This window comes from Xyrauchen texanus, chromosome 36, assembly GCF_025860055.1.
Source record: "Xyrauchen texanus isolate HMW12.3.18 chromosome 36, RBS_HiC_50CHRs, whole genome shotgun sequence".
NCBI lineage: Eukaryota > Metazoa > Chordata > Actinopteri > Cypriniformes > Catostomidae > Xyrauchen > Xyrauchen texanus.
In genome coordinates, this window is record NC_068311.1 from 9,280,573 (window position 1) to 9,306,946 (window position 26,374).

The 26,374-nt window shown below is 38.5% G+C and overlaps 1 protein-coding gene across 3 annotated transcripts; it reads left to right on the forward strand.

Moving 5' to 3' along the window:
• The first annotated feature begins 8,667 nt into the window (after window positions 1-8,667).
• LOC127629990 (myelin-associated glycoprotein-like) lies at window positions 8,668-24,635 on the forward strand. 3 transcript variants are annotated; one of them, XM_052107347.1, is made up of 11 exons: window positions 8,668-8,811; window positions 10,595-10,667; window positions 12,144-12,512; window positions 12,686-12,982; window positions 15,835-16,092; window positions 16,639-16,899; window positions 17,430-17,738; window positions 18,042-18,141; window positions 21,015-21,117; window positions 21,859-21,912; window positions 23,922-24,635. In XM_052107347.1, the coding sequence occupies exons 2-11, from the start codon at window positions 10,601-10,603 to the stop codon at window positions 24,081-24,083; spliced, it is 1,980 nt and encodes a 659-aa protein (XP_051963307.1). In that variant the 5' UTR covers window positions 8,668-8,811; window positions 10,595-10,600; the 3' UTR covers window positions 24,084-24,635. The 3 variants fall into 3 exon arrangements, with proteins under 3 accessions (XP_051963307.1, XP_051963308.1, XP_051963309.1); XM_052107348.1 differs by lacking the exon at window positions 21,859-21,912; XM_052107349.1 differs by lacking the exons at window positions 21,015-21,117; window positions 21,859-21,912.
• Window positions 24,636-26,374: the final 1,739 nt, after the last annotated feature.

Consider the following 26,374-nt stretch of genomic DNA (forward strand, 5'->3'; position numbering starts at 1 on the left):
CCTCATTTACTTTACTTAATTTCTGGCTTGTTTTATTCAGGTTCCTGGGTATTTATAGATCAGTGGTTAGATGGATCGATCAGATGTCTGCATTTTTTAACTTTACTTGGTGCAAAGGGCAAAATGGCACGTTTGCCTATTAAAAATGAATATCAGATGCTAAAACTACATCAAATTATAGTCCTTACCAGGAATATACTATAATGTCTGTTGTTGTTTATGCTTGAGGACTTGCTATTTGCTGTTGTCATTGCATAATTAATGAAGAACATCTGTGCAGGTTTGGGGACTGTTTGGGGGTGTTATTAATTAACATTTAAAAGTGATTGTGGGTTGTAGTTATGTTTTAAGTTCTGTTTAATGTTAATTATGTCATTTTATGTTATTGCATGTTTTTTATTAGTTAACGTGGGTGAGATTAGTGTTCCTTTGAGTTAGCTGTGATACTGTTTAAATTAATGTAGTTTAATAGAGCGTTTTCTGGAGCTGTGAATGAAATAAATTAATCGAATTGGTTAATGATTTTGTGTTTTCAGGCACTTGTATCAGACACTTGCTGGTGAAATCACATGATTTGACCAGTAAGAAGTATGCTTAGAACTATTGGATTTGTATAAATTAACAGTTAAGGTTTCAAAGATTTATAAATAGAGTTTTTAAGCGCTCATCACATGTTAAAGTTTGCTGAAGCATGACCTTTTTATTGCTACAGGGAGACATTAGTTTGATCATTATTTTTTCTATCAAGAATAGGAAAGCCATAACAAAGCAGCTAGTAGCCACTCCTTTTTAGTCAATTCCCATGCTATACTGCTATTAATGCGTGCACAAGAAGTGTGCATAATTTTATGTCCGTTGAGGTGTAGTAGGATTTTGTGCCCCTGTCGTGAGCACAAGGCCAGAAAGATAGAAAGAGAAAGAAAGAGAGAGAGAGATCCCCAGGTGAAGAAAGGGAGGGAATTGTGGAATGCTTAAGCAATATTCAGTCATGCAAGACTTAACTTCATGCGGTGAAAATGTACTTGCCAAAGACTGTAATCTCTTACCTAAACAACATAGAAGGGCTTTATCACATCCCACTTTAGGTTAGCCGATGAGTGGCATGATGTTGAATTTGTTCCTGATTACTCATAAACTTCATTATTTGCCAAAGAACAAATGCAAATATCTGATCTTTTCTGTGATGTGAAATAGCCAGGCAGTTAGGATTATATATGACAATTATAGATTGAGTAGGGTAGAACAGGCCTAGCCACACTCAATTGGACCTGGGCCTGGGTCTTCTCAGTCTGAAATATGGGCAGGAAGCTGCTGTGAAGTGAAGGCAGACTACTGAGAATACCATCTGCCGCTATGGGCTGTAGGCCTATAGCAATCTGCGGCCGTGGAATATTCCAACCTAGGAAGGACACAAATTCATTGTGAATAATTTACGATCAAATAAAATTTACCTAATGAAATTAGACCAGATATTATATGCATTAAATTAAAAATCCTGTGTATAAGATTGATCCCAGTTTAAGAAGTTGGCATAAAACTTCAAAAGATTCTATAGATGACAACAGTCCTGAATGATTCAGTTAAATTTAAAGGGACAGTTCACCTAAAAATTAAGATGATGTTACTTTGGATGACTTTCTTTCTTGCCAGGAACACAAAAGCAGATTTTTTGCAGAATGTTAGGGACTTTATTTGCATGTCTGTGCTTCTTTTGTGTTCCAAGGATGAAAGAAAAGTCATAAAGGTTTGGAACAATATCAGGGTGAGAAAATGATGACAAAATGTTCCTTAGTGGGTGAATTATCCCTTTAATAAAGCAACAGGATTTAGTTTCAACATAGTGTTGGGCATTTTGGAAGTGTTTTCGAAGGTCTCTGCTGTGGGTGGACTGCTTTGTTGAATTTAACACACACCTTGATCTGATTAATTTGAATAGAGATGTTTACACTCTGACTCATCACATGATTGCAGCTCCAGTTAGCTAGATATGCAGTTGATCCATGATCAGATGTTCACTATCTTGTTGCCAATGAGCTGCCTTGAGCTCTGTTCTGAGATTTGTCTACATTTGGGCATTATTCAATACTCAGAAGTTGTTACTCCATGCTGAAATGGCAAACATCAGCGTGGGAGGGCCAACAGTCATGTTTTACTACCATCTGCTCCTCTGGTAAATTTAGAGGGTGCCCATGCTTGCGGACACAAAGTGCGTCACTGGTCCTGTTTTAAAGAAATCAACCTGACTCCATAGTGCAAAGTGTTTTTGGTTTATACAGAGGTATTTACTTAGGTTACTTCAAGGAACGCTATGAAATCAAAATAAGAGTTTTGTTGTGTGACGAGGAGGATGGCGTATCCTGGCCGTGAGGTTGCATGCCTGGCACTGAGTTGCCCCAATCAGCGGGAAAGAGAGATAAGAAGGAGCCAGAGAGAAAGAGAGAGAGACACACAGAGTTGTGTGTGCATGTCGACGTGTGATTGGTTATGCTGAAGAGCTGTTTTATGTTGTGTTTTTTTATTAAAAGTCTTTTTGGTTAATAACCCGGTTCCCGCTTCCTTCTTTCTGATGAAGAAGAACCTTGTCTGCCACACTGGTGATGAAACCCGGGATTGGAGGAAGATGTCCCTTCCAGAGAGCCCTCACCACTGATGGAGGATCGCTACGTCGAGGATACACAATCCGGTGGTTCGCCAGGAGGCGGAGGAGACCGCTGCCATCCGCCAGGAGGCGGAGGAACACACTGCCATCCGCCAGGAGGCGGAGGAGCACGCTGCCGTCCGCCAGGAGGTGGAGGAACACGCTGCCATCCACCAGGTGGCGGAGGAGCCCATTGCTATCCACCATGAGGCAGAGGAACCTGCTGCTGTCTGCCAGGAGGTGAAGCCCAGTGCCATCGCCAAGCATCGTGGAGGATCGCTGCACAGCTGGCTGAGCACTGAATGGTGGCGTGGCCGGGAACCGGAGTGTTTTTCTTTTTCTCCTCTCTCTCTCTCTCTCTCCTCTCTCTCTCTCACGGTCTCTCCTGCTCTCTTTCTCTATCCCCTCTCCCTCCCCTTGTCCTACTCAGGTTCCCAGGAGGTAGGGAGCAGGGCCAAAGCGGAAACTGCTCCCCTGTGGTCCCCCGGCCTGACTCGGCATTGGGGGTATGTGACAAGTAGTAGGGCATGGCCGGGCCGTGAGGATACACGCCTGGCATTGTGTTGCCCCAATCAGCGGGAGAGAGAGATAAGGAGGAGCCGGAGACGCCAGAGAGAGAGAGACACACTGAGCTATGTGTGCGTGTTGAAGTGTGTTTGGTTATGCTGAAAAGCAGTTTTATGTTGTGTTTTGTTTATTAAAAGTCTTTTTGGTTGATAACCCGGTTCTTGCTTCCCCCTTTCCAATGAACAAGAGGCTTGTGTGCCACATTTTGCTTTTGGTCCATACATGTTAGCTTGGGGGCCATCTATATACTTGTCTGCACCTAACGTTGACAGAATTTACTTTAAGCAGATTATACATTTAAAACGTACTGTATTTCTCCTCAAGGACAATGTATTTAAATTATTGATGACTCATGTAGTTTAATCAAACTACACAATGATGACTCTAAGACTCATTTTCTGTTAATGTATAATTTTCTGTAAAATTCCTTTGAAACGATGTGTGTTGTGAAAAGCGCTATACAAATAAAAATGACTTGACTCACGTTGCACTAAACAGATTAGTGTCCAGTCAAATGCTCTCTAGAATATTTCTCCCCCTACATCTGACCAGCAAGTAGCAAATCATGATTCATGACGGTGACGTAACTAAATACTAGTATTTGCTTTTAAAAAAAGGGAAAAGCCCTTCAATATGTCCCACCCAAACTTCGTGTTTCAATAGGAAATGTACATTTTTCAGGAAATTTCCCTGAAAAATTGTAAACACCATGGCTCTTTGTGCTCTGTTTCTTTGAGCGGTCCGACAACTTTGGCTCAACCAATGGTGTGATTTTGAGGCAAGATCACCTATTTGTCTGAATAATAGCTAGGTTTCCATACATCTTGAACACATGGGATGGAAAGGCTGCTTTATTTACAAACTGTCAAGTTAAGTCAAGTCAAATGGCTTTTATAGTCACCATTTGCAACTAGTACAGTACACAGTGAAATGAAACAAAGTGCCTCCAGGATCATGGTGCTACATAAAACAACATAAAAACAACATAAAACAAACACAGAACTACTTGAGACTACACAGAACTAAATAAGACCTACGCATTACTACATAAAGTGCATTTGTGCAAACAGTACAAGATGGTACAATAATTGCTAAAAACAGGACAATAGGCACAGTAAGAGACAGTGCTAGTCTCACAGTTCTAGTGTGAAAGTGTCAGATAAAACAGGTGGAAAAGATATAGCAATATAAAATGCTGTGAATGTAAACTTACCATACTATGACTTTAGCAGATATGCTTATACCATGTATGGACATAGCATTTATTGTGGTAGATAAAGTGACAAGAAATCAAATACAGTATTTTTATGAATATGGGGCAGTGGTGGCTCAGTGGTAGAGGCTCAGGGTTACTGACCAGAAGGTCGGGGGTTCAAGCCCCAGCATCACCAAGATGCCACTGTTGGGCCCTTGAGCAAGGCACTTAACTCCAGGTTGCTCTGGGGGGATTGTCCCTGTAATAAGTGCACTGTAAGTCGCTTTGGATAAAAGCGTCTGCCAAATGCATAAATGTAAATGAATATTAGCAGCAAAAAATGTCTTGTGATCTGAAACGCTGCAATTTCCAAACCTGGCAGTGATGCAAGAAATGCAGTAGAATGTGAGAGAAAGTAGAGACACTGCTGGGCTTTCCTGGTTATGGAGCTGGTGTTGAAGGACCAGGTGAGGTTCTCAGCCAGGTAAACACCAAGGAATTTGGTGCTCTTGACGATCTCCACAGAGGAGCCGTCAATGTTCAGTGGAGAGTGGTTGCTCCGTGTTCTCCTGAAGTCAGCAACGATCTCTTTTGTTTTGTCCACATTCAGAGACAGGTTGTTGGCTATGCACCAGTTCATTAGCTGCTGCACCTCCTCTTTGTATGCTGACTCGTCATTCTTGCTGATGTGACCCACCACGGTCGTGTCATCTGCAAACTTGATGATGCGATTTGAGCTGTGCATTACTGCACAGTTGTGAGTCAGCAGATTGAACAGCAGTGGACTGAATACACAGCCCTGGGGGGCCTCAGTGTTGTGGTGGTGGAGATGCTGCTCCTGATCCGGACTGACTGAGGTCTTCAGTCAGGAAGTCCAGGTTCCAGTTCCAGAGGGAGGCGTTCAGGCTCTGCAGGTTCAGCTTTCCAATCAGGTGCTGAGGAATTATTGTGTTGAATGCTGAACTGAGGTCTATGAACAGCATTCAAATGTGTGTTTCTTTTTGTCCAGGTGGGTGAGGGCCAGATGGAGGGTGGTGGCGATGGCGTTGTCTGTTGAGCAGTTGGGACGATATGTGAACTATGTTCATCAGAATTTTCGTATGAATTAAATTTGTAACTTGATGGAAACATTACTAATGAGAATGTCAAACAGGGAATATCTGGCAAAGCTATTTTGAAATAACAATTACATTTTGTGCCATTATTGACGCAAAATTACACACTGCAGCATTAAAGCCAAAGTGTAACTTTTTCAGTGTAAAAATACTTTCTTGAATCCCAGTTTAATATGCAAAGACAACAATAAGTGATCCATTTGTGGATTGATTTCCTCCAAAAACTGTAAACAATAAGTCTCTGTGGCACTGTGTAAAAATCGCTCAGTGATCTGAGCGGCCCATCATCAACACACAACCAGTGGTGTGAGTTTGGTGCATGACTATTTGTTCAATAACTATCAATAGCAGACGGAGGGAGAGTACGAAAAAGCTGTTTGAAAGCAATGTTTATTCCATTTGGTAGCACACATTTTTTTCTCATTTCATCGCTGATTTTCTTTGTGCATTGGCCAGTACTAGTTTCCGACACCCACTTAAATTCCTTCAGGTGAAGAAATCATTCAGTAACCCATCTGAGAAAAATTACAAGACAGTACTTCATGGTTCCAGCACCACATGGTTTTGGATAAACAAACTGTTGTTTGAAATCTGATAGATCTCTCTCTCACACAAACACACAGACACACACATTCCATTAAGTGAAGGATACAGAAGGAGCGAAATTTCATCTTTTCTAAAGTACACACTTTGCAGTGTGTGCTGTGTGTGTTCGCATGTGCCACTATTCATGTGTGTGTGTTGATGGGGGGGGTTCACTTTGTAGTGCATGTGTTGTAGGATGTGTGTGGGGTGCTTTGGCATGTCGTGTCTTGAGATCACACAGGCTCCCTGTTGTACATTGTTGTTAATGACTTCTACCCAACCCCCTCATTCAAACAAGATAGTCCCTATGACAACTGTCATCATCAACAATAGAGTATGATATGGTCTGATTTCTACGTTCCCTTACAAAAAATCTAGATCGCCACAAATTTTCCATTCAATATTTTCCCATGCAAATAAGCTTGTGATTTGCCACAAATGTTTGCCAGAAGTATTAATTAAAAAATATATATATATTTTTAAAACTACTTCCTATCATCATCGTTTTGCTAAGTTTCCAATTACAGTCATATGATGAATAGAATAAAAATAAATTCTGGTTCTGTTCAATCCATCACCCTCCAAATAGTCGTATTTTATTTCACTAGATTGCTGCAAGTAGCAAAATTTGATTTTTCCCCTCTATCACCATCTGACAGAAGATAAGGTTATCTATAAGAAGTTCAGATTCTAAGCTGTCAAAGGAAACCCTGACTATGTATACAGAGACTTGAACATTTTAAGCATAACCGTTTTTGTATACAAAGTTTGTCCTGAATCCAATACAATTGCGACATCAAAATACAAAACCAACGACCACACTGAAGTGACACCATTCCTGACATACACAATTGTATCATCCAATCTCTAGTAATAATTTATATTAAAACCATAAAGAACCCTGTTGCCCAAATCCAGACAGGTTGGTTGGAGAGGGGTTGACCAGGCGGGAAAGGAGAGATGTCATGGAAAGGAATGTACGGTGTGGGCCAGAGAGAAGAATGCACAGAGTGAAATGTCTGCATATTCAAAGCTGCCCACGGCATGCATTCGTCCAGCTTATTGCTAATAGTCTCTATCATCTCCTCTCCCTGTCTATCTCTGTCTCGCTCCCTCTTCTCATTATATTTTTCCCTTCCCTGCACCTCTGTGGAAGGACGAAGACCAGGACGACTTTGAAGAACCAGAACCAGGGAGACCAGTTATTTTCCTTCAGGAGAACCCAAGAGTGGAATCTGGATCTGGTATGAGGCAAGTGTTATTGGTGGTGCGCAACTTGTTTTTTGGACTATGAATGGTCTGTTTGTTTTGACTTGGGAATTGCTTCATTCTTAATATTGTTTCATCTCTAAATAACAGCAGTCTTCTGCCTCTTAGTTGTTATGTGATGGACATATCAATTACTTCTGTTTTTCTTTCTATAAAATTACTTGATTATTATTAAGAAAAAGACTGCTTGGGATGTTTGTTTGATTAACTATTTCCCATGTCTTTAGATTAGTCACAATAACAGTATAAAGTACAGATAATGAATGTTCAGTGTTGCTACTGAAGATTTTTCAATCATCTTTAAAATGTTGTGTGTGTAGCATTTATCAATGTCTTTGACTGCTCTTGAGGGATCTTTCAACCAAAAATGAAAATTCTCTCACCATTTACTCAACCTCATGATGTTCCAAACCTTTTTGACTTTGACCCAACAGAACTTTCGTCTGTTGTATACAAATGATGCTTTGAAGAATGTCCACACTGTTCTATTTCATACAATGAAAGTGGATGGGGACCATGAGCTGTTAAAGACAAAAAAGCACCATAAAAGCATCATAAAAGTCGATTTGAGTCATATACACATATTACAAGTCTTCTGAAAACATATGATATCTTTGTGTGAGAAACAGATTTAAATGTAGGTATTGAAAAACGTTCTTGACAACCGTCACCATTCACTTTTGTTGTATGGAAAGGAGCAGCTCTATTTGTGCTCCACTTCCACAGAAGTGTGAAAGATGACAGAATGTTCATTTCTGGGTTAAACATTCCTTTAAAAATATATATTTTTAGGCTACATATATAGATCTAAAGTTGGATTAACAGATCTGTTTGGTCACTTTTGGCAAAGTTTTTAGTTCAATAAATGCATCAAACTCCTATACTATCGGGGGAATATTTTAATATAATAGTTCTTGATATTTCAAGAACAATCCGTGTATCTCCCACCATCTGCACCCTCCTTCTGCTCCAAAGTCTTGAAAAGATCTGTGCATGTGTGGAAACTTCAACACATCAAATGAAGCACACACACACACACTGCTGAATATAGCCCATGAATAAAGTCAACAGAGGCAACTGGGTGATGCTGTCTGTCCATGGATGATGTGTCATATCAGTGAACAGTGCTGCATGCATGAGTGCCATAGACGCAAGGGCTGACGTCGTACACTCATAATGACCAATTCTCCTCTCCCACACACTGCAGCCCTGTACTCTGTGTATGAGACTGTGTGGGTTAGGAGAGCTTATGTTACCTTTTGATGCTGATGTCATTTTTTTGTTTTGTTTTTAGACAAATCAGAAGGGAAGCCGAGTTGATGTGTTGCAAGAGAGTGCCGCCTTGTTTGTGAGGGAAGAACAGCAGAGGCTAGTAAACCGTTGGTGAGGGAGAGGGGAAATACAGTTGGTTGCCGTCCAGCACTCTCTGCCAGAAGTTCAAGGTGGGGCTTATTAGGTTGCTTGAAACCAAATACATACAAATAATTTAAAGGGATAGTTAATCCAAAAATTACAATTCTCTCCCTCATGCCATCAGAGATGTGTATGATTTTCTTTCTTCTGCAGAACACAAACAAAGATTTTTAGAAGAATATCTCAGCTCTGTAGGTCCATACAATGCAAGTGAAAGTTGGCTGGAACTTTGAAGGTCCAAAAAGCATATAAAGGCAGCATGAAAGTAATCCATACGACTCCAATGGTTAAATCCATGTCTTCAGAAGTGATATGATAGGTGTGGGTGAGAAACAAATCGATACTTAAGTCCTTTTTTACTATAAATCCTCCTCACTGCCCAGTAGGTGGCGACATGCACAAAAATGCAAATGGCCAAAAACAAAAGAAGACGAATGTGAAAGTAGAGATTTATAGTAAAAACTGCCCCAAATATTTATCTGTTTCTCACCCACACCTATCATATCCCTTCTGAAGACATGGATTTAAACAGTGGAGTCGTATGGATTACTTTCATGCTGCCTTTATATGCTTTTTGGACCTTCAAAGTTCTGGCCATCAATCATTTGCATTGTATGGACCTACAGAACTGAGATATTTTTCTAAATTTCTTAATTTGTGTTCAACAGAATAAAGAAAGTCACACACATCTGGGATGGCATGAAGGTGAGAAAATGATGAGAGAAAACCCAAAATCATAAACATACATCACTTGAAGAGATCAAAATTATAGCATTAATGAATTAAGTATAAGGCTTTTTGTTTTTTAATATTTGTAGCATACAATAGGACACCACTAAATTGAAAGAAAAACAGTAACACTTTACAATAAGGTTGTATTAGTTAACATTAAGAAATGCATTTGTTATCATATACCATCAATGAACAATCATTTTTACAGTATTTATTAATCTTGGTTAATATGAATTTCTAAATATTCAAATATAATTTATTTCTTATTAGTTCATGTTAGTACATAATGCATAGCTAATTTTAATGTATACAACTTTTAAAGTTAAAAATGTATTAGTATATGTTTAAATTTACATAAACCAAGATTAAGTGCTGTAAAAGTGTTGTTCATTGTTAGTTTATGTTAACTTTTATTGTGAATTGTTTCCAAGAATAATGTAAAAGTTTATTTTTATTTAAATTAGCGTAAAGGAAATACAACAAATGCTCCCATTCATTTTATTACAATTGTAATAATATATCACTATTTTCTTCACATTACAAAAATGAGAATGGCTTTGTTTTTGTATTACAGTAGTGAGAATTGGGGGGAATTGCCATGAAAATAATGTCACAATTAAAACCATCTTAATGATTCAGCAATAAGGGGGGCCTAGTTAGCTCAGCGAGTATTGACGCTGACTACCACCCCTGGAGTCACGAGTTTGAATCCAGGGTATGCTCAGTGACTCCAGCCAGGTCTCTAAGCAACCAAATTGACCGTTGCTAGGGAGGGTAAAGTCACATGGGGTAACCTCCTCGTGGTCACAATTAGTGGTTCTCACTCTCAATGGGGCACGTGGTAAGTTGTGCGTGGATCGCAGAGAGTTGCATGAGCCTTCAGTGCTGGGAGTCTCCAGGTGTCATGCACAACCACGTGATAAGATAGGTGGATTGACGTCTCAGAAGCGGAGGCAACTCCCGGATTGAGGTGGCAATGAGGACCTGCTAAGTAGTGGGAATTTGGGAGAAAAGGGGATGTCTATTTTATGTTTTGCAGTGTATTTTGTGTTGCTGATACATGTGGTGTTTTTGGAACAGAGGTTTATGGTGCAGTGTGAGACCATGAAGGGCTTGGACCTGCTGCTGTTGCCACTGCTGCTTTTTCTCAAAGGTACGAAATTTTGCAATTGTTTGCAACAAAACCATTAAGCCCGTAGTGATAATACAATTGCAAATAATTAAAAAGGTTTTATTAACTTAAGGGGTTTTTTGCAACTGGGAACATCTTGTTGATAGTTTGTACAGTTTACAGATGTCACCTATAGTGCATTCTGCTTATCTCATTCACACTATCTGTAAATATGTTATTTTTATTGTTATTGAAGTAGGTTATTTGAGGACGGCTGTCATGTATTTCTTATTCAATGTCTGTCCCATGTCAGCAAGTGTTATTCTAAGTAGCGACACTAACTTAATGGGGTCATGAAATGGAGAGTAACATTTTCCTTGATATTTAGACAAATAAGAGATAACTGTACCATAAAAACTTACTGTACATTTCAGAACTCAGAACTTCCTCCCCAGTCTGAAAAGAGCATTTAAAATTGCCAACCTGCTGAAACGCCTCGTTTTGAAATCTCTGTTAATGCCTTCACAATACATTGATCATTTAGATTTACACATCCCACAACATGCGTCATCGCACCCTTGGCCCTGCCCACTGTCACACAGTTCAAGTTCAAATGGCAGGCCTTGCGTAACACCAAAGGGGACCCATCTGTACTATTTTTAATTTTTTAATAAATAATTTATAACTTTATCATTGAACCTCAGGGAAGATAATACAATTATTTAAAAAAGCAATTTATGACCCCTTTAAAGCTGAAATATGTAACCATTTCAGTGTTAAAAAAAACTTCTATCTCAGCTTAATATGCAGAGACAGCCATAAGTAAGCCAGTCATAGGTTTATTTTTAATTTTTTTTGAAAACTGTAAAAACAATTCCTGTGTTTGTTTTGAGAGACCCGCTTAGAGAGTATATTTCACCAGATTATTATTTTTTAAGTAAAAAAGCTATTGGAAACCATCTGCATAGATTTTTGCCAATAACGATAGTTCCAAAAAGCCACTATCAGCACTGATATATCGCTAAAATCGATATACAGGTCTACATCTAATATAGTTATGAATAGAAATTTAAGGTCAAAGAGTTAAAAATGAAGTATTTAAAATATCCAATTACACCAAAAGCAAAAAAGGTATATTTTAAGATCATAAATTACATTTACACTTCTGCTGATTTTCAACAGTTACGTTTTAAATTTGAGCAAAACAACTGCTCTTTCTTTATAAAGGACATTGAAACAATAGAATATATATTTTGCATTTTTAAATATTCAGGTTTTTATAAAGGATGGAGTGAATGAAAACTTATATTTACATAGTACTCCAAGGCACTTTAACAAATATCATGTTATTGCCATGATATTTGCTCAAAAAGGGTATTACCGTTTAGTATTACAACAGTACCAGTATTATGTCAAATAACCATGGCAATACTATGGTACTTTTTCAGTACTTTTTTGTTAAGTATGGTCAGGATTTTTTGTGTAACAAAATTACCTGCAAAATGTCTCTCTAAACAGATGTAAGTGCTCAGTGGAATGTGTGGATGCCCAGAGACATTTCAGCCATGACAAACACCTGTGTGGTTATACCTTGTTCATTTACGTACCCCTCTGGCGTCAGGCCGTACAGGGGAGTTCATGGGATCTGGTACTTTGGCCACCCCTACCCCCAACTTTTCCCTCCTGTGGTGTATAAATCCCGGACAGATATTGTTCACGAAAGTTACAAGGGACGGACCAAGCTATTGGGCGACCTGACGCAAAAAAACTGCACACTACTGATTAATAACATTGGAGTTGAACATTCTGGGAGGTACTACTTTCGTGCAGACCTGGGCGGAGCAAACATCTTCACGTTTCCTGACTTCACAAAACTGCAGGTGTTGGGTAAGTGGGCAATGATAATCTTTCCCTCTGCCATTGCTCTTCAATCAGATTTAGATGCATTAATCAGGTGTCAGGTTTGATGTCAGTGACGTTTGGTCACATGACATGTGAAAACCAGTGGCATTTGCTGTGAGGTTAAAAATAAATAGAACTAAATATGTTTTCCCCCATAGATCAGCCCAACATTGATGTTCCAGAGGTAATAATCAGTGACGAGAGCCTGGACTTGACATGCTATGCCCCAGATAACTGTCCAGACATGAGTCCAGAGATCCACTGGATATACACAGACTACCTGCCCGACCCTGTTTTCACCCCTGACAATGTTGAAGAAAGCAACACTGCTGTTCTTTCCAGCACTCTCACCTTCACACCCAAACCCATGCACAACGGTCAGCTGCTGGGCTGCCGGGTCCACTATCCAAACAAAACCTTTGTCTATGAACGCATCATTTCTCTGGACATCAAGTGTGAGTTTCACCAAAGCTGCTTATCCTGAAAGGGATAGTTCACCCAAATGTTAAATGTTTGTTATTTAAGTCCTATTCACACCAAGACAAAATTTTCTATGTGAATTTTCGTCCCGAACGAGCTTTTGAATAGGAACAATGGACTCCGAATGGGTCTGAAAAATCGTCGTTTTTACCGAAGAGCAGTCTGATTTTGAAACTAACTGGCCAATGAGATAAGAGCTTTTTTCATTTTTGCAGAGTCACTGCACAATCTATTTTTATTGCAAGGACACAATTTTCTCATCACACACAAGAAACCTTGAATTCAATACAAATATGTAATATTTAAATAAAGAAAAGACCACAAGGCTATGTCTTATTTTATATTATTTTTAACGTTATGCATCATATTTTAGGCTATACCTGTTGTTGTTTTTATGCATATTATTCCACATGTTCCAAAGTTCGATTGGAATGTACTAGTTGGAAACTACATGCAGAAATATGAAGACAGAAGACACAAAAAAACACATATATAGCAAATTAGGTAAACAATTGCCTTTATTGACAGCTGCATGCTTAAAGGAACATTGCACTAGAATATTTTTCACTTAGGAGCCAATTTGTTTATTTTTGGTTGATGCATTTTTTCAAAAGAGCTATACCACGAACAAATAATTTACTATTTTCAAAAACAAAGTTTTTCAATAAAATAAAAAGTTTATATTGCCCATAGAACTCAAAAACAAACAAATATGTATATATTAATAGGTAACATGTTGCAATATGGAATTGAGTACACGTGTTTGTGCCGATCTCCATAAAATTACTTCCTTTTACAATTGTTCATGAAAAATGTAACTTTACATGATATGTAAAAAATATTTGAATGATAATCGAAAAATATTTGCATATCGCAAAAATATTACAATATCCGATTATATGGTCAACCCCCAAGGTCGGTGAATATTTTTGCTTTGTTGATTTTGCTTTGAAAATTACATTAATTTATTGAAACATGAAAAACTTAAACAAAAGTCTAAATTTTAATTGTACTTTAAACTAAATGAAAAAGCAATTAAAATAATAAAGTGATTAAATAATCTTATATACAGTATAACCTCCTCCCCAAATACAAACATTTACTATCTCCAACGGACACATTTGCCATCAGTATCCGTCAACGACACCAGGTGAAAAATTACTAATAGCATACAAATTATGAACTAAAGACAATTATTATAATCATCATAATAAATAAGCCTAATAAATCCCTTGTGTTCCTAAAATAATGCAGCCAAATGTATGTTCTTATCGAATATGTTTGTATTGCGTTTGTTAATACAGTTAATGTTCCCTAAAGAAAAGAAAATAGAACTACATTTTAGGTTCAAGGTGAACGTGTCTTGTATTACTTTATGATTTCATCACTTTTGTCTTTGTTTCTTTAATACATATATTACTGAACCTGCAGATTTGCGTTCACAATGTGTATGAGGGAGCTGCTCCGTGGAAATAAAGCGAAACTCAAAAGCACCTCCTGAGATGATCGGAGATCATTTGCAGCATTCTCATATATTATATTATTTTTCCAAACTATTTTCAGTTGAATGAAATAGAGAAAAAGGAGTGAAAAGTCTTTACGTCGGCTTGCTCCATGAGACAGGGTTCCATTGCATGCCTCTGAACAAACGGCAAATCAGAAACAAGCATTGACGGCTTTTCTTTTGTTCAAGACACGCACATGCTTAAAAATATAATAAAGTGTTTTTCTTCTAGCGCGTCTTTTTGAATAACAGAATTTCTTATCACGTGTCACTCCGAGACATCTTACGGTCACCCACCTGTTATGGGTAGATGAGCAAAATTACTCGCAGCATGAAATATATTTGACAACACAAAAATAATGAACGCTCATAAAATCGCAGGTAGAAAATGCTCTTAACAGCTAAGATCAATAGTTATTGGGAAAACAGGCCCAGAATTCTATGCATGTGCGTGTCTTGGAGAAGCACTTTCACTGCACTCGTGAACAGCAGAGCTCACTGTGCACGCATATCAAATCAGACGTGCATCAGCGGCTTTTCTTTCATCTGTTCTTCAAAATATAATCACGTTTCGTCAAACACGCATCTTTGTGTCTAATTTCTTGTAATATATCAATCCAAGAAGTCTTACAGTTCGCATTCCACAGTGGCTGGTACATCAGCAAAATACTTCGCATGAAAAGTCTTCATTTAGCCGGTGTTCATTTCAAACTTTATTCTCCAGGAGTAGGGTGTACGACAAATTCGGAAGAAAGGAAATCAAAACTGTCATTGACTTTGCAAATGCACCCACACTTTCTGCTGGAAAATTATCTCTAGAATGTTTGAAACGATCATGTGTTGGTGAATGGCGAGACACCCGGCGAGCCACTTGATTTTTAACAAAGAGCCACTTGTGGCTTGCGAGCCATAGATTCCTGACCCCTGCGCTAGAATAAATGTTTGACGAACAGTGCCCCCTACTGTTCATTATATTCACTTTGGTCTCAGTGTGTAAGAACTTTCGTCTTCAGCTCGTCTCGTAAATTCATCACAAATTTGGTGTGAATAGGCCTTTAGTCTGTATGTTAGGTAAAATGACAGGTTCAGTCACCATTCACTTTCACTGAATGGAAAAAAGTAATGAAAGTGAATGGTGACTGAGTCTGTCATTCTGCTTAGCATCTCCTTTTATGTTTCATGGAAGAGAGTAAGCCATATGGGTTTTGGAACAACATGAGGGTGAGAAAATTATGATATCATTTTCATTTTTGGATGCACTGTCCTTTAAATGCATAATTTTAACTGCATTAATTGTCCACTGACTCATTCTCTAATGTGTAGATGGCCCTCGAACTGTGTGGGTGAATGCGTCTCAAGACGTGATGGAGGGGAGCTCTGTGGTCTTGCATTGTGATGTGGACAGTAATCCAGTTCCTACGATAACCTGGTTGTTTGGTGATAAAGAGCTGATGTCGGAAACTGCCTCAAATGCTTCACTGCCCCTGGAGAACCTCACGCCGGAACAGGAAGGCGTCTATACCTGCGTGGGTGACAATGGCTATGGAAGCATGAACACGTCCATGTATTTGGCAGTAAATTGTGAGTAAATCTTAGTGTTCTATTGTGTATTATTGCTCTGAGATTTGTCTAGATTTGTCCAATGTCTATGTTTGAATTGGGACTAGCATACTACCATGACATTTATTGCTATTTTTACAGTATACAGTATGTATACAAATTTTCTTTATGCATGGAACCTACAGTACCACCATGACTTTGTACACATCTGGGCTGTTTCTAACGGAATAGTAGTTTACTACTTACTGCACATTTTGGCATATAGAAAAGTGTGCATAGTGTGCACAGTATAATGTAATTACACTATTCTGCAGAAATAGTGAGAGTAGAATGTTATGTATCACGACTGTTTGATCAGACCACCGAGACAAAATTGGATAAAACAGTGATGTAAACATTATATACAGTACATCCTAAAATGATTTTAGTGTGATAAGTTAACTTGAACATCTATGAACATCTAGTGGTTTCATTTACCTTCTCAACTTTAGATTAACCTGCACTTGCTGTGGAAAATTTTACACCAGTTTTTTTTTTGTGTTTCTTTATTTTCTCTCAAACTGGAAGACCCTCCGCGAGAACCGTGGATCAATGAATCTCTGACAGTATTGGAGGGATATTCAGTTGCTCTCCAATGCATCAGTAAGGGTAACCCGATCCCCACATTGACCTGGCTGAAGAATGGGGAGCTAGTGGGCACTATTACAGCAGAGGAGGGGTCTGTGCTTGAGCTGCACGAGGTCACGCCGCAGGCCGACGGCGTTTACCGCTGCCTAGCTGAGAATGAATATGGCCGAGCCAGCAGCTCACTCAACGTTACCGTAGAATGTAAGTCACTGAAGTGGAGTAACCAGGTTTGAGTTTGACATTAATGGAGTGCTAGTGGCATAGTGGGCTAAAGCACATAACTGTTAAGCAGAAGGTTGTCGGTTTGATCCCCACAGCCACCACCATTGTGTCCTTGAGCAAGGCACTTAACGCCAGGTTGCTCTGGGGAGATTGTCCCTGTAATAAGGGCTCTGTAAGTTGCTTTGGATAAAAGTGTCTGCCAAATGCATGAATGTTAACGTTAATGGGAACAGTTAAATGGTCAGCCTTAAAGGGATAGTTCACCCAAAAATGAAAATTCTCTCATAATTTACCCACCCTCATGTTGTTTCAAACCTGTCTGACTTTCTTTGTTCATGGAACATAAGTGAGTTTTTTGGTAGTCTCAGTCACTCATTTACTTTCATTGCATATTTTTTCCATATAATGAAAGTGAATAGTGACAGAGACTGTCATTCTGCTTAACATCTCTGTTTAGTGTTCGACGCTAGAGGAACAGATTTTGGACTATTTCTGCTTGATTTCCGCAGTTGCTCCAGTCCTCCTGGATGACTCTAAGTGCACTATAGTTCGGGAGGGCGTTCAGTGTGTATGCATTGCCTCTGGAAACCCTGAGCCTGTGATTGAATTCTACCTGTCTGACCTCAATATCACCATCAACGGAACCAATAACCGCTTCAGCTACTACATGCACACAGATGGGTACACGTCCACTGGCATGATCAAGCTCCGTGACAAGGGTGAAAGGGGAAACAACGGGGATACGGCTGTCCATGTGCACTGTAGCATCAGCAATATGTACGGCTCCGAGACATTCCGCTTGGAACTGCAGCAGGAGAGTAAGTAGATTATCTTTGAAAAGAGTTAAAGGTATATTTCACCTAAAAATACAATAAAAATAAGGGTTTTCAATGTTATTGATCGGGCTTCAAACCTCATGTATTATAAATAGAATCACTATATTTATGTATATATATATATATATATATATATATATATATATATATATATATATATATATATATATATATATATATAATACATATATATATATATATATATATATATATATATATATATATATATATATATATATATATATATATATATATATATATATATATATATATACATTTTTTCAGAAAAGTACATGATGGCCGTGATAGTGGGGACTATTGGAGGTGTGGCAGTTATCGCCTTTATCATCGCAGCTGTGAGATTCGTCGGTCAGAACAATAAAAAGTGAGTATTCACTAGAGAAAGACTGGGAAAACAAGTTCTTGGTGAAAATGGGCTTTTGGGGGTTGTGGGGTTGCGATTTGGAGTTATCAAAACAACACCCAAGCCAGGTCATCCATTTTCAGTTTTGTTTTGGTTTTTTGGCATTTGGTTTTCAAGCCATAACTCACTCACAGATGATCCAATCTGATTGCTTGGTAATATAGTAAACATGAAGCCATATTGTACATGAAACTGCAGACTAACAAACCTATTGCAGGTTCAATTGCCCCTCCATTGCTTTTTAGCCATAAAACAGCTGAGCTCTGCAGCCAACAGCCTGCTACTCTCTAATTGTGCAACAAAATATAAAACGTCCCATTAGAAAAAAACAAACAAAAAGGAAACAACAACAACAAAAAAACATCCCAAACTTGACTCTGTGACACAATGGCATTTTACAAGGGGTGGAAATGATCCCCTTTTGTTAAAATGGATGCCCAGGCTTAAATGAAAGCTCTTTCATTATGTATTCACCATCATGTAGTTCCAAAACTAGCCTGATGTCGTAAAAATGATGTGACTGCCGACATTTGTGCAAAATGATATTGCGTGGATCCTTACATGTATCGTAGCAGTTCCGCTATGAAATGTCCACTGAGTTGCGCTAATAAAGAGTAAAGTTTCTCCCAAACAGATGAGGGTTTTAAAGGAATAGTTCACCCAAAACTTTTCATTCTCTCATAATTTACTCACCCTCAAGCCATTCCAGATGTGTAATGCTCAAAAACAAAGATTTTTAGAAGAATATCTCAGCTCTGTAGGTCCATACAATTTACGTGAATGGGGTTCAAAACTTTGAGGCTCCAAAAGGCACATAAAAGCAGCATAAAAGTAATCCATTAAACTCCAGTGGTTTATTACATGTATTCTGAAGTGATCTAATTAGTTTTGAGTGAGAACAGAACAAAATTGTACTCTTATTTTCATCAGCAGTCTCGTTAGCAAACTTGATTTCAAGCTCACACTGCTATGGCAAGATGTACAGTGAAAAAGGAGTTACATTTTGGTCTGTTCTCATCCTAAACTGATTCGATTGCTTCTGAAGAGATGGATTAAAATTACTGGAATTAATCTTATGTAATCTTATGAATTACTTTTATGCTGCCACTATGTGCTTTTTGGACCCCATTCACTTGCATTGTATGGACATACAGAGCCGAGAGATTCTACTAAAAATATTTGTGTTCTGCAGAAGAAAGTCATAGACATCTGGGATAAGAGAGTTTTACATTTTGGGTCCCTTTAAGGTTAATGCTCAAGTTTTACATCAACAAAACTGACCTCACTACCTAAACCTTAAAAGTGCCATATAAGCAAATGTGACATGAAATTGCAGTCGCTGAAGCAACCACATCATTTTGTGGTGCATCTATGACACTTTCAATGCAAATGCTAAAATGTATTGCTTTACAAGTCCTGCACAGTAAAAGGTGTAGATGTCATATAAAGCATTGTGTGAGGAACAGAGTGAAAGTGTTTATAAACTGATAATCTGCTGTTTTATTCGTGATTTGTCATTGTTGCTATAGTGCCTCATTTCACTAGGAAATTGCTGCAAAACGTACAAATCATTTTGCTAAAATGTACTTATAGTAACATGATTTCATAAGATCAAGTTGCACAAAACTATATTTTTCTTTAATCCGTGGATTACAAAGGAAGATATTTGCAGAAAGTCTAACCACTTTTTTACTATACATTGAAAATTAATCACTACTGGGGCTGCTAAGTTTCAAATAGATGCTCCATAAAAGTGGCCCATGTGACTCATTCTTTACATTAAAGGGATAGCTCATCCAGAAATGAAAATTCTCTTATAATTTACTCACCCTCATGCCATCCCAGATGTGTATGACTTTCTTTCTTCTGCAGAACACAAATTAAGATTTTTAGAAGAATATCTCAGCTCTGTAGGTCTTTACAATGCAAGTGATCAGTGGCCAGACATTTAAAGCTTCAAAAATCACATCAAGGCATCATAAAAGTAATCCATATGACTCCAGTGGTTCAATTCAAATCTTTAGATGCCACATAAGTGTAGGTGAGAAACGGGTCAATATTTAAGTCCTTTCTTACTATAAATCTAAAAAAGGACTTAAATATTTATCTATTTCTCACCCACACTTATCATATCGCTTTTAAAGAGATGAATTTAACCACTGCAGTCTTATGGATTACTTTAATTCTGCTTTTATCCACTTTTTGGACCTTCAAAGGTCTGGCCACCATTCACTTGGATTGAAAGGACCAACAGAGCTGAAATATTCTTCTAAAAATCTTTGTTTGTGTTCTGCAGAAGAAAGTCATACACATCTGGGATGGCATGTGGGACAATGAGAAAATTTATATTTTTGGGTGAACTATCCCTTTAAATAAATCTTTATGATAACTTTGTATGAGGAATGTATTGAAGTTGTTATTTGCTAAAAATAATAATAATAAAAAATATATCTTCCCCTCCTCTGTAGCTCTCAAATTTTATGCTAGCGTTCAATTCAAACATGGTGCGTCCAATCAACATGACCAATCATCATTGATGTCAAACCTGATATGTAATTTCTAGATCTTGACAGCCCCAGTCCCCATTCATTTTCATAGTAGAGAAAAGGGCAGCTTAGACAAAATATCTTTGTTTGTGTTCTATGGAAGAAAGAAATACAGTCAGGTTTGGAACAACAAGAGGTCGAGTAACTGATGACAGAATGTTTACGAGTCAACTAATCCTTTAAAGTGTTCACGCGAACCAGCTCGTTTATAGTATCGTTGCGTGTGAGACAGAGTCTGATTCTCTGACTGCGCCCCCCCCACCCCACCCCCCACCCCCCCCTCCTCAGAGAGAATGGTAACCCGGGGCAGGATGTGGAATCTAAAGTGGAGAATCCCTCAATGTTCTACAGCGCAGTCAAGAAGGACAAACAGAGTCTCAGGAAAAAAGTGGTGAGATATAACAGTGATGAATAAATCACCTACACAATGTACACTTACAAAGTGATAATGCAAATTAAAAACGAATAAACCGTACAATACAATTTGACCAACATTCAACATTCTGTGGTCTTTTCCATGCATATGTGTGGCAAATGATATTATATACTGACTCTTCTCTTGTTGTAATTAGCTTTCCACACTTTTTACGACATATCTAAAATAATTACACATAATTCTTGCATACTCATTTTCAAAATGACCTGAAGAGTTACACACACCTGATGAAGTCAGAAATATTGTCTATGTTTGGAATAAAATACTAGCTTACTTTTTAGTAAATGATGCAGTGTACTGTTTACTGCTACTATTTTTTAGTAGTAATAATAGTAATAGTTGGCATTATTCCGTGATAAACGTTTAAAACAGTACAATAATACATTGTCACCAAATGGCTTCATCTAATTTCATGTGATTGGTGTCCATCTTGGAGAAAAAAAATATTATTTTCCATTTTCAATCTAATTTTGTGTAAAAATGTCTTGACTTTGAGTCTATACACAGTATAACCTTCAGAAATAGTAAGAGAAGTGTGTGCTATTCTAAACATAACCATTGTTATGATTCCAAGTGTGGATAGGTTGTTACTCCTGAGACCCAGTGTAGCCTGTGCTTTAGCATATCCTTGCATCTATTCTCTCCTCTTTCATTGCTTCTGTGCATTCTCTGTCTGTTTTTCTTCCCTTAACGTAGCTTAAGACTGAGCTCCTGGGCTCAAAGTTTAACTCCATCCTAGAGGAAGGCACGGTAAGGCTGAAATTTAAGGCTAGCATGCAAACAAATGAGTGGAGGTGAATTGAACTTCCATTAAACAACAATAAAGAAAAAACGAGACTAAAATTCCTACAAACATTATGTTCTTTTTGTAACACTGCTGTTCTACTGCTGCCTAAAAGCTAACAGTTCATCAAGCGCTAGCTACCTCATTCTGTTTAGTGGCTAATTGCTTTCTGTTTACTTTTGAGATGGTCTTGTTCAAGACTTATTTTGACATAGGAATGGGTCACGATGGCCAACTAGTCGACTAATTATCCAAAACTGAGTAGTGAAGTTGGCGAGTTTGATATTTCATTAATATAATTTTTTTAGCGGCAGTGCTTTAATTAGTTTGCATGCTGTACTTTTTCGGTAAGAAGTCTTTAAATGTATCCTCTTTAAAGCACCGCCGCTACAGCCAGAAACATTCAGACAGAGGTTTTTGGCCATTGTGTCACCAAGAGCATTGCCCTTTTAAGATGCCGTGTCAAGTTAAAAATAGTACAACTTTTAAAAACACATCTCAAGACCCCCACATCCTAGAGGTCTGCACGGGTATTGAGTTAAAGCCTAAACCCAGCCTGTACCCTAGACCGTGTGACCTGAAACAACCTGACAGGTACTGTCAAATTTTAAGCCTGAACCCCAAATCGCAACCTGAACCAGAGACAACTTAGCAGAGACAGGCCACTTCAATTAAAAATTAATGGGAGAAATTGGAACACCCAATGGTCATCTGATGTAGAATGGAAGTCCCGCCTTATAGATAAAAGAGTCAATCATCTTTTTGATGCAGACATCAATGCATTAGCTATACAAGCCCTGAAATGTGTGTTTTTAATGTAATCTTAGGTAAAGAAGCAGAATTTATGATACCATTGTTGTCAGATTTTACTGCTGATTTGAAGACAGTTCTTTAATCTTGACCAACCTTTTTGGAGATTTCTGTCTTTCCCCTTTCTAGTAGATAGGATGCCGTTGGTTTACATAGAAAAATAGCTGCCCGAGAGTGTTCCAAAGATGGCCACCAGTGAAGTGACTTCCTAGACAGACCTTGTCTGAACTTTTTTAGAATGTTGAATCTTTGTGATACCTGAAAATAATGCACCGGTCCTGTGCAAGTGGGTATAGCTGCAGGCTAAAGACCTACAAATGGGGGCAGAATCTCTAAAAGGGGGTTACGCCAACTCCAAAAGGGGACGTCACTTCCCCTTAAGGTTAGGGAAAGGGTGAGGTAAGGGGCTCCCTATATCTTTAATGGCGGTTTGGAGCTCCCGCCCCTTTTTAAAGCAATGCCAGCAGCTTTATATTTCTTGTTTTGTGCGAGACGCTGAAAAAACAGAGAGACGTTGCAAAACGGTCAACGGCGTGTATCCAATGCGTGTTTACTTGGAAAAACAACCCAGATGCGTGCAAAACCTCGTTCAGTGTAAACAGAACCTTACTGTTTGCATGCTTTGTTTTTCATTCATTACAAACCTAATCCATACCCAAGCCCAAAATTATACTTAAAAAAACTGAGTCTGGCATAAAACCTGGCAATTTTTCTGGTCCCATTGGTCTCGGGTCGGGTATTAGACCTCCTTCTACATTCTTTTTTATTTCGCTGGGCTCTGTCTAGCTGTTTTTAAGAATGCATTTTATGTAAACTAAGGCCAGTTCCACACTAGTTCATTTGAAAATGCATTGATTTTGTTACGTTTACAAATGTAATTGTGTTTTCCTCCACCGAAAATGCTCTCCATAACCGCTTTGAAAAACGATGATGTTAGGAAACAAAAAAAGAGGTTTCAAACCTCTTTAGTGTGGATTAGTGTGGACGTGGCCTAAGAAACGTGCCTGATTGGGGTGAGGTGATTCAAAGATAGCACAATTATAAAGGGCTTCCTTATGACAGATTAGTCAACTGGTCGATGTAATTTTGCATATGCTGTGCCTATTTTGACACACTGAGGTTTCCTGTTCTGCCTCTAAATATTTATATTTATTTTGCTTCATAGGGAGACGAAAGTGATTACAAATCTGTTGGCTCAGTTGGAGACATGGAGAGGCAAGAGCTGAATTATGCTGCCTTAGAATTTCTCCATGGACGACATCGGGAGGGGGGCTTCAGGAGGGGTGATGGTGACAGCAGTGACTACACTGAAATTAAGGCCAAATGAACCGCGATCCTTCCCTGATGCCTCGGCCAAATGGGACACAGTGGCCACTAGGGTCCAATCATTCCTCCTGCCCCAATAATGTAATATTTCACCCACATTAATGTGGCCTTGTTGCATTGTTTCATTGGAACACCCTGCTGAAAAGACTAGCTCAGACCAGCATTACATTTATGCTGGTTTATGCTGATTTGATACTGGTCTAGCTATGCTGTTCAGCAGCAAAAAATGTAGGTCAACCAGCATCGTCTTTCTGCCATAGCTGTTTGACCAAGGGAGGCTTGATGGTTATGGTAGTTAAGAGGCCTGGTAGGGACACCAGAATAGCAGCATCCCAAACAACATAATACTGGTATTTAACAGGACAACCACAGATGATGTATAATCATTGATGTTGGAGTCTTTTAAATTGTGCTCTACAACACCTATGTTCTCCAAGGTTCTGTGTATATACAGTATACTGTATGTAGGTGTATGCATAGAATATACAGCTCTGGAAAAAAATTAAGAGATCACTGCAAAATTATTCGTTTTTCTGGATTTACTATTTATAGGTATGTGTTTGAGTAAAACAATTTTTTTTAGTTTTATTCAATTAAGTACTGACAACATTTCTCCCAAGTTCCAAATAAAATAAAGATATTGTCATTTAGTGCATTTACTTGCAGAAAAAGACAACTGGTCAAAATAACAAAAAAGATGCAGTGTTTTCAGACCTCGAATAACAAAGAAAACAAGTTCATATGGAGCATTGTCCTGCTGGTAAAACCAATCCTCAGAGTTGGGGAGCATTGTCAGAGCAGAAGGAAGCAAGTTTTCTTCCAGGATAACCTTGTACGTTGCTTGATTAATGCATCCTTCACAAACATAAATCTGCCTGATTCCAGCCTTGCTGAAGCACCCCCAGATCATCACCGATCCTCTACCAAATTTCACAGTGGATGTGAGACACTGTGGCCTGAAGGCGTCTCCAGGTCTCCGTCTAATTTAGATGACCAGGTGGAGGATCGGTGATGATCTGGGGGTGCTTCAGTGAGGCTGGAATCGGGCAGATTCCTCTTTGTGAAGGACGCATGAACCAAGTCACGTACAAGTTTATCCTGGAAGAAAACTTGCTTTCTTCTGCTCAGACAATGTTCCCCAACTCTGAGGATTGGTTTTTCCAGCTGGACAATGCTCCATGCCACACAGCCAGGTCAATCAAGGTGTGGATAGTGGATCACCAGATCAAGACCCTGTCATGTCCAGCCCAATCTCCAGACCTGAACCCCACTGAAAACCTCTAGAATGTGATCAAGAGGAAGATGGATGGGCACAAGCCATTAAAGAAAGCCAAGCTGCTTGAAGTTTGCTTGGAAAGCATGCCAAGGTGCATGAAAGCTGTGATTGAAAATCAGGGTTATTCCACCAAATATTGATTTCTGAACTCTTCCTAAGTTAAACAATTAGTATTGTGTTTAAAAATTAATATAATCTTGTTTTCTTTGCATTAATAGAGGTCTGAAAACACTGCATCTTTTTTGTTATTTTGACCAGTTGTCATTTTCTGTAAATAAATGCTCTAAATGACAATATTTTTATTTGGGAGAAACGTTGTCAGTACTCTATAGAATGAAACAAAAATGTAAATTTTTCTCAAACACATACCTACAAATAGTAAATCCAGAGAAACTGATAATTTTGCAGTGATCTCTCAATTTTTTTCAAAGCTGTAAAACCATTCTTGACTGCAACCATGCCATATATTTTTATACATTTTTCTTGCTCTTTTGAAGGAAAACCTTCAAAAATGAAAGGTAATCGTATTTACCTAGTTCAAGAGCATTTATAAGGAAGGGTTTATTTTCCAAGAGTTAGAGCCCTTCTAAAGGGCCATTCACACCTTTTAGCATTCATCAGCACACTTTTTTTTTTGTATTGTTTTTTGATGTAAACATGCACTAAACAGACATCTTTGACTGTTGCGATGAATGCATTCAGTCTGAATGGCCTCCTACAGTTTGAAGAAAGCTGGAGGGAAAATGGTATTGGTTACAGGTGAGTCTTAGTTACTAGTGGTCCTTTTCACTGTGTCCTCTAAGTCGAAGCATCAGGGAACGAGGCACCATTTGTGCCTCGATGTATAAGCAATATCCCCAACACTGGCATTGTTTGAGGGGCCTTTCTGATATACAGCGAGACCACAAACATTTTCATATTCCGCCCCTTCCCTCCCAACTGAAGTGTTTACTAAAGTGTTTTTGAGATTTCAGTGTAGGTTTAAGTTGATACATTGTATTTTTACTTTATATTTT

Excerpts from the sequence above, each read along its gene's own strand:
- LOC127629990 (XM_052107347.1), top strand. The coding sequence starts at position 10,601 with ATGGTGCAGTGTGAGACCATGAAGGGCTTGGACCTGCTGCTGTTGCCA. Across the intron at positions 12,513-12,685 it reads CACAAAACTGCAGGTGTTGG|ATCAGCCCAACATTGATGTT; the intron begins GTAAGTGGGCAA and ends TTTCCCCCATAG. Across the intron at positions 16,093-16,638 it reads CATGTATTTGGCAGTAAATT|ACCCTCCGCGAGAACCGTGG; the intron begins GTGAGTAAATCT and ends TCAAACTGGAAG.